Here is a 9251-nt window from a genome sequence, read left to right as displayed (position 1 = left end):
TGCAAAAGCCTCTTAAGTGCCATCTGAAATTTTCTTCTAAAATTAGCATTTTTATCATTTTATTTTATAATTGCTGTTAATAGTGTTCATCGTCTGTTTGATTACGTCTTTAATTGATTTTTCCGTACATTTCTGCCATATGTACATTTAACTGACAGTCACCACTGATAAGCTACCACTAAACAGTGTAGAAACTTAATTTGCTGTAAAGTTGCTTTGCAACGATTTGTATCGTGAAAAGCGCTATACAAATAAAATTGAATTGAATAGGCGCACACTCACACGTAAGCTGATGACGCTGTTTGTTTTCAACGGAGAGTGAGGACTCATGTGCAGACCTTCACCAGCAGTACCAACATCTAAAGCTCACAACGTAAAAGTACTACTGCTGCTAAACCGGTAATAAGCTGGAGAGAGTCAACAGCAATTGGTAATCTTCTTAGTTTTCTTCAAGTTCTGCAAGAAAATACAAATGCCTGAGGACTACACAAGCACTCTCAAATTTTCAAATAGGAATATAATATGTGAAGTGATTTTAAATGCCCTTTTTCAGTATTAAAAACAAACTTTCTAATGCACTGGTAAGTTTCTGCTCTGGTTATCACACATCATCTCTCTCTCTCACACGTTCACATACAAACAGGCAGAAATAACTGGACCTTTTTTGAAAGCTTAAGTTTCCTGCAGAACTTCTTATCACCATTTATATTAGCAGAAGCTCATTAAACTACATGTTAAAAGGTTAAAGTGTGTCTACAGTTACAGTTCTCTCTCATCTGCTCCCAACTGATCATTTGTTACTATATTTGCACAAAATACCTGTTTTGTTGCTGTAAAACCATGTTTTAACGTCAGTTGTCTTGCTGAAAAACGTTTCATGTGGTAAGTGAATCGAATGCAGCTGATGTTAGTGGTTTAGTTCAGTGGTTTCCAAATACGTTTCTAGAGCCCCCAACACTGCATAATTTGCTTGTCTCCTTACGCAGTGTTGGGGGCTGGTTGGGAGCCACTGATTTAGTCGGTCTGGAGTTTGATTAGGGTTTGTGGGGAGCATAAAAACACTGACTAAACCAAACATTGATTTTAAACACTGAACACAATGAAGATACTTGATCAGCTCATACATCTGTGGATCAATATATTTTAGAAAACTGATGGGCTTTAACAGCCATGAATGCAACGATGTGTTAAAATGAGAGATCATGATGAGAGATAAAAGTCGAATTAAGAGCAGTGTAGAATATAGACTAAAGTTCACACATTTATGTGGTTGTTGTCAGCTCTTTTCTTCATAGCTTCTCATTTCACACTGAGTGTTTTTTTTCCACTTGTGGTCAACATCTTCCTGAACTGTTTAACTGATTGTTTTCGATGGAAACACCCACAGCTATGATGAGATTAATGGTTAAGACTTAATGAAGTCTTAAACTTACTGAATATTACACCACTTCAGTGTTTTTCAAGTCATCTGTGGGCCTGTTTACACCAGGTCACTTCATGCGTTTTTAGATAGCTATCTGATTTGTTAAAATGGTTCCATTTACACCGTGTCATGCAACGTGATATGACACAAGACAATAGAGCCCATTATAATCAGTGTTGCTGTCTACACCAGATGCGGCCAGGTCTCTGATTCAGCGCTGCTCGTTCTGTCTTCTCTTTGTATTTACACAGCATGAAGGTAAAGTTGTACTAATTTATGAATGAAGCGCTCATTTTAAAATCTTCCCAGTCTAGTGACATTTGTTATGACATCGGTTCCCCGCCTTCAAGATTTTCCTGCCTGCAAACAACCCATGACAGTCTATTTTTTTAAAGGTCAAAATGAGGCAGAACATTTTAAGGAATATATAAAGCACCTTTATTTAATAATGTACAAAAGGAAGCATAAAGTAATAAAAATGAAATATCTTGCATATAACTTTTAAATAAGTTTATTCTACAAATGTCATAGCAAGAGAGAGCTGTTAGTGAAATAACATGTTCATCCAGCAGGTGGAGCTTTAGCAGATTCATCTGTATTAACAGAGATATGAAGGACTGTTCATAAACCATTACTACAGCACTGACAAAACTATTGAATCTGTTTTAAAATATGAAAACAATACAAACATAAACTAAACAAAAACTGCTCCAAAGCCCTGGATAGAAATTCATTAATTCGACATGATTGCTTAATGTCATAATGTTTGACTTGACTTGATTGAATGTCATTTTAACATTCATAAACTCAAAAAAGTGCACTTGAAACGTGATTGATAATTAAACTGTCACAAGATTAGAACATCATCAATGACGTCAGGGTTGCCAACAGTCCCATATTAGCAAAGACATTTTTTTATATGTGAGTGGAAATGCGGTTGGTGGTCTGAGGTTCACAGTTCCTCGCCGAACACCAGCCCAGCAGCATTTTGGTCAAAAAGCAATTACAGGGACAGGTTACACTTGAAGTAAGATTAATAAAAGTAAAAGTAGTAAAAGTAAAATGTGTGTGTAATGTTTTGAATGTATTAGCATTTATTATGAGTTTTATTTGTCCTTTATTTTTATTTCTAAATTTGTTAGTTGTGAGTATAAATGTTGTTTTATATATTTATATACCTGTATAAAAACTGTATAAAATATGCTAAAAGGGTTAATGGTTCCTTTTTCTACTCAAACCCTGGTTTGAGCTTATTGGGTTATTTTTGGGGTTATTTAAAGGGGTCATTGGATGCCCATTTTCCACAAGTTGATATGACTCTTTAGGGTCTTTATGAAAAGTCTGTAACATAGTTTGGTTAAAATTTCTCAATGGTAGTGTAAAAAACACCTTTTTTTACCCTGACAAAAACAGCTCTTTTCAGAGCAAGCCATTTTGTAGCATTTTCCTTTAAATGCAAATGAGCTCTACTGACCCCGCCCCTATCTTCCAAGCCGCTCTCTGAGGGACTGTTTACTTTAGCCGCATTCATCGTGAAACTTGCTAATTAGCACATTATTAGGAAAGGCGATTTGCAAAGATTCATTAAAAAACCTTATACTTACTTCTTCTGGAGGTGAAGCTAGATCACGAATGATTTGCGTGAACCTAAATGCATTTAGGTAGATCGGGGGCGCATTCCCTTGAAAAACAAATATAATTCACTGCCAGTTCAGCGGCTCAGATGTCGGGAGTAAATGATGACTGCTATGTTCATTATTACATCCAACAACAGAACACCTCAATCGCTTAGGAGTCATGACAGGCATCTGAGAACGGCTTGATTTGAGAAAGGGGAAATGATTTAACGAGATTAAGAAAAACACTGGGTGGATTTCTATCGTTATAGGGTGGTTGTGTACACACACACTGCTAACACACATTTCAGTTCAAACTACTTGTAAAAGTGCATGTAGCATCCGATGACCCCTTTATGTTTTTGTGTTATCCAGCTGCTGGGTTAGTGCAGTGCAATTCAATTAGTGCTGAGGTAGGTCAAGGGGGAGTGGGGCCATCCCGATCTTTTTCGGGGAGGCATATAAAATGATAACTTAAATACACATGCATATTCAGCAGTAAAAAATACAAATGCATGTGACAACAATGACATATAAAACGTCCCACCTGATTTTAATAGGACACTTGGTAAAAGTGCATGGAGCCAGGGACAGTGTGAATGGAAGGACTGTATATTGGTAAGCCACCCCCTCAAACACAAAACTCAAGAATGGCCTGTGATGGGAGGCTATTTTGATATGAAAGCAAGCATCTTCCAGATCCACTGAGAAAAAAAAACTAAACAAAAAAAGTCCCCTGGGCAAACCTGCACGAGGACCTGTTTTAAAGTCAGCATCCTGAATGGCTGCCTCATTAAGCCGTGCGCGATTCAGGAGCCTGAGATCATGGATGTGCCTGAGCCCACCATCTTTCTTTGGAACGAGGATGTTCATGTTTAATATTTTCTGATTAATTATGCACATAAAGAAATATTTTTGTGTTGTATCAGTAACCTGTGTCGGCAGTGTGCAGAAGACACACCTATCTAAACGATTTCACATTTGCCCTTCACGAAAAGACCATAAACATTACCAATAGTGGCCATAGTAAAAATTAATCTACATACACATATCCTAAGAACTAATCCTGTGTGACTGATACACTTAAAATCGGATGATTTTACGTCAAGGTTTTAGCTGTCAGTCAAAGATGCGTTCTGTCAGTAGGGAACAGCAATATTTCAGTACATTTCCAGTGGCTTCACCGCCTAATGGCAGTTTAGAACGCAATGAGCAATCAAGTCATTAGAGACCAGTGGTTTACACACCTATCTAAACGATTTCACATTTGCCCTTCACGAAAAGACCATAAACATTACCAATAGTGGCCATAGTAAAAATTAATCTACATACACATATCCTAAGAACTAATCCTGTGTGACTGATACGCTTAAAATCGGATGATTTTATGGCAAGGTTTTAGCTGTCAGTCAAAGATGCGTTCTGTCAGTATAGGAATAGCAATATTTCAGTACATTTCCAGTGGCTTCACCGCCTAATGGCAGTTTAGAACACAATGAGCAATCAAGTCATTAGAGACCAGTGGTTTCCATTGAAAAAAATATGCAAAACAGCGCAGTGGAATGCACAAACATGTTCTGTGTGAGTGATCCCTTCCTCTTTCATAATCTGAATTAAAAGTGTGCATAACTTGCAGAAGCAAGCAAATCATGTTTTGCTTTGAACTGAATGAAGTCAAGAGGTTTGTGTGAGAGTTAGTTGTAATGAATATAATTATCTTAGTATGAAATCCAGAATCTATGTGAGATCTCTCAAAGATCTATGTGTGATTCCTGTGACATGTAAAATAAGCATACATTTATATTCAAATAAAAAAAACAGCGCAGTGGAATGCACAAACATGTTCTGTGTGAGTGATCCCTTCCTCTTTCATCATTTGAATTAAAAGTGTGCATAACTTGCAGAAGCTGGCTTGTAAGCAAATCATGTTTTGCTTTGAACTGAATGAAGTCAAGAGGTTTGTGTGAGAGTTAGTTGTAATGAATATAATTATCTTAGCATGAAATTCAGAATCTATGTGAGATCCTCACTAATATTCAAAGATCTGTGTGTGATTCCTGTGACATGTAAAATAAGCATACATTTACAGTATCTCACAGAAGTGAGTACACCCCTCACATTTTTGTAAATATTTTATTATATCTTTTCATGTGATATAATGTCTCCAGCATGTCCAAGCATGTCTCCAGACCTAAACCCTGTTGAGCATCTCAAGGCCAGCAAATTTACACTGTTATACAAGCTGTACACTCACTACTTTACATTGTAGCAAAGTGTCATTTCTTCAGTGTTGTCACATGAAAAGATATAATAAAATATTTACAAAAATGTGAGGGGTGTACTCACTTCTGTGAGATACTGTATATTCAAATAAACACATTTTCACACTAACACAGTATTCCACCTCCAGAATCATAGTCTGATCAGCATCTCCCAGCGATTCCTGCATACACCACCTCAGTCTCCTCTTTATCTCTCTGTAACAAAACAGAAACACACGTTCACATCACTGATGTATTTATCAAGATCATTACTGACCATTTATCTTCCTCCAAATTCTGCCATGAAAATACACTACAGTACAGAATAACGTTAATACATCTCAATAAATTACTTATAGTATCTCCACATTTTGGAGGGTAAAACTATTTTTATGTTATTGATATTATGACATAAAAGTGTCAAACACTGCATTATGGGATACATTTTCACTCCTTATTCTCAGTTGCACTGTTGGATGTTCAGAAAAAGGCGAAATAAAGATGATGTACGGCAACAGAGAAAAGTATAATGTACCGATCATTCATTCAGCAAATAACTTTAAATATCTACTCTTAATGTTGAAATACATTTATTATTATTATTATTATTATTACTATCATTGTATACAGTTTCAGGAAAGTTCTCAATATGTAGTTTAATATGTGATGCCTGCAGTGCTGGAGGCAGGTCTACAGTTCCCAGCATGCACCACGACAGCGTTGGTGAAACTACTTTGAAACGAGCTTGTCAAGCAGCCAAGGTACTCGTTAAAAAAACTGAACAGATAATTACTTAAACTAAATATTACCACAAAATTAGAAGATTGCCTAATTTATACAACATAGGACTCAAAGACATAAAAAGAGAGTAAGCAAGAGAGGAACAAAAGAAAGGAAGTGATCTGAAATAAACAATGACTACACAACAGGCAATATTCACACACAGGATGCAATGTGCCAAAAGCTGGCTCAGCAGGTGCAATACAAGTGTGAAAAATAAAACTGCAATCTGTCGTTTGCACTAATCACTGAAAAACATTGCTTGCTACTGAAAAAAATCGATGGTGTTTTAAATACCGCTGAAGTACTGTTGCACTACTTATTTATGTGCAGTGTCACCATCATTTGTGATCAGGGATAATGACAAAACACACTGACTTAATGAATGCCTTAACTTTCTTGTACTCTGCATAAATATTTCTTTCCACAGATCACAAGAAAAAGCTTTGCACCGAAATAAATGCTCTTACCGATATCTGTGCTTTTCTTTTGTGGAATGTTGTTTCAGAGTAAGTGATCTCTTCTGTACATGTTGTATCTGTTGCAAAAATAATGATAGACATGTTAAAATAAGACGACTCTGAATAAAAAAGATTTGAGTATTATTGTTTTGTGTTCTCTAGAACACTCTTTCACATCATTCTAATGTTAATAATAATTATTATTATATATTTATATATATTTTTTTACAGATGTATAAGCATTAGGTCATACTTGCCTACGTGGTTTACTTCTTTGTGTTTCCTGCAGGTGCAGAAGATCATGACTGCAGCAACAATCAACAGAAACCCAGCAGCGGCAGCAGAGATCAGCACTACGTACAATATGGTTAGGCCGTGTTCTGTAACAGACAAAATGAGCCGTTGCTGTGAATGAATCTGTCAGTCTGATCTACAACAAACGCTACATGAAATATGAGCACTATGAGATCAGCTCAGTAAGTAAATGCTAATATCACCACATGTCCTACCTTCACATGTGTGACAGAGTTGAGTGATGTCCAGATGTTGAGTTTGGTTGCTGATGGGATTGTTGAGCACACAGCTGTAGCTGTTTTTATCCTGATATTCCACCTCCAGAGGTAGAGAGAGACTGATGCTGAGATCAGACACACTGATGCTGGACAATAAACTGTTTCCTTTGTACCAGGAGAGAGTCACATGACCCACATTCACCACTGAACACACCAGTGAACAATTCTGCTGTGATGATGATGATGATGAAGCACAATCTCTGCTGACGACAGGAACAGGCAAATGAGCTGAGAAGAGATATTAGAGAATTAAACTATTTTTACAGTAGAGCAGCATTTTATTTGTCAGAATTTGATGTGTTGAGTTGAAGTTCATTGTGTCAGGCACAGATGTGTTCATATATCAGTGATGACGTTGACAAGCCCTCTCTCAAACAAATTCATATTTAAAATGGAATTAAAGTATCAGTATCAAAGTATTGAATTAGTTGATGAACTTTACATCTCTTCTTCTTTCTAAAACAATGAAACTTAGTTTTATGACCAAATTAGTTTTATGTATTGATTTACAGTTTTACTCTCGTCCCAGACTGAGACTTTCGATTTTCAAATATGAAAATCCATCATAAAAAATATTAATAAACATCTCCAATACTATAATGCTTTAAACTAGTTTTCAAAAATCTATTGTGTGAAAATTATTTCTGTACTATATAATTGTATTTTAAAATGCAATTTATATTTTAGATATAATTTTGTCAAATATTTGATATTTAAATTTTTTATACTACGTATTCACAAAAAATGTAAAATAATTATAACATCAATGTGGAAGTTTTAATGTAAATATCACACAATATATTCACTTTGCTTCATTTCTAATCGAGCTGTAATTGTCAAATTATGCACATAGAGTGAAAATCCTATTCAGCTTTTTATGTATTATGTAGTCAGCAATATTATTTCAGGTTTAAAATGATTAAGATGCTTATTTTTAGCATTTTTTATAGTCCACAGCCAAAGTTGATCATTGAAGCAACACTCACACATCAAATAGGGTCAAGAACGTAAGTAATTCTCTACTCACCATAGACAGTAAGATTGAATGTGCTGAGCGGCGTCTCTGTTCTGCTGCTGGTTACTTTATAAAGTCCAGAGTCTGTGGTTGTGGTGTTTGTGATGCTCAGAGATCCAGTCTGATGATCCAGCTGCAGTCTGTCTCTGAATCTCCCAGCAGCATTATTATAATGACACTTGCTCTTATTGTTCTTTCTGTTGATTTGAGCGATGAGAATGTTGTTGTGTCCAAATCTCCACAGTATCTGATCATTTCTCTGTATATCAGTATCATCAGTGTTTAGAGTGACAGAATCTCCCTCCATCACCGACACGGACTTCACTTCATCAACACCAAACACACCTAATAAACAAATATGTACTCTTTGAAGCTATTTAAAAATTCTCATTGCAAAACAATTACTGACTCTGCACTCAATGTATAATTTCAATGAATAATTCAATAATGTGCAATAAATAAACCCTTTAATGTGAGTGGAAGAGAAAAAAAAAAAGTCAAAATGAACATGATGAGCACAAAGATGTTTTAGTCTGTTAGTCTGATAAAACACGAAAATCAATGTTGGAAATAATAAAAATCTGAATTATGTTGATGCGGATAAATAATAATATACATAGAACTGAAATCATAAAAATGCTTACCAGCCAGACTCCATGAGCACAAACAGATGAAAATAAATGTCTCAAACATTTTCTTCAAATAACAACAGACCTGAATTCTGAAAAGACGACATTTAAATCAAAACACAACGGAAATGTTGTAATAAGTTTTTGAAAGCAGTAGCGACAGAAGAGCTGGAGAGCAGTGTGCTGTTGGTCTGTAGTGAAGTGGTTTTGTGAAGCTCTGCAGTAAGTGTGAATAAACTGCTCCAGTAACACCTCCCACACAGTCTGTATGTCTTCTCACATGGTTTTCACAGACAATAGACCCTAGAAATTAAGTTTAAGAACAATTTCTAGTGGCTCATGTTCCCATTTCTCTCAGTTCAGCATGTTAAGAGGTTGCTTTGTAAAGGTTTCTGAACATTTCTTATTAAATCACTGACGTTACTGACATTCAGTTCAAAGCTAATTTAGCAGTGCTTGCTAACATTAACACTGAGCTGCATTGTCGCCTCACA

General features: G+C 35.8%; 1 protein-coding gene across 1 annotated transcript in view; it reads right to left on the bottom strand.

Moving 5' to 3' along the window:
• The window catches only part of LOC107721000 (SLAM family member 5-like), a 40156-nt gene extending 31320 nt beyond the window's left edge, over positions 1-8836 (bottom strand). The window contains exons 1-3 of the mRNA XM_016528847.1: positions 8773-8836; positions 8141-8473; positions 7051-7341 (exon numbers count right to left, since the gene is read on the bottom strand). Of these exons, the coding sequence (XP_016384333.1) occupies positions 7051-7341; positions 8141-8473; positions 8773-8821 (673 nt within the window). The 5' untranslated portion in view covers positions 8822-8836. The remainder of the gene's footprint in view (positions 1-7050; positions 7342-8140; positions 8474-8772) is intronic.
• Between the last annotated feature and the right edge of the window lie 415 nt (positions 8837-9251).

The sequence above is a fragment of the Sinocyclocheilus rhinocerous genome, unplaced genomic scaffold (assembly GCF_001515625.1).
Source record: "Sinocyclocheilus rhinocerous isolate Xijiao unplaced genomic scaffold, SAMN03320098_v1.1 scaffold1623, whole genome shotgun sequence".
NCBI classification, from domain to species: Eukaryota; Metazoa; Chordata; class Actinopteri; order Cypriniformes; family Cyprinidae; genus Sinocyclocheilus; species Sinocyclocheilus rhinocerous.
Note: the sequence above shows the minus strand (reverse complement) of the source record. Positions and strands in the feature narration are given on the sequence as shown.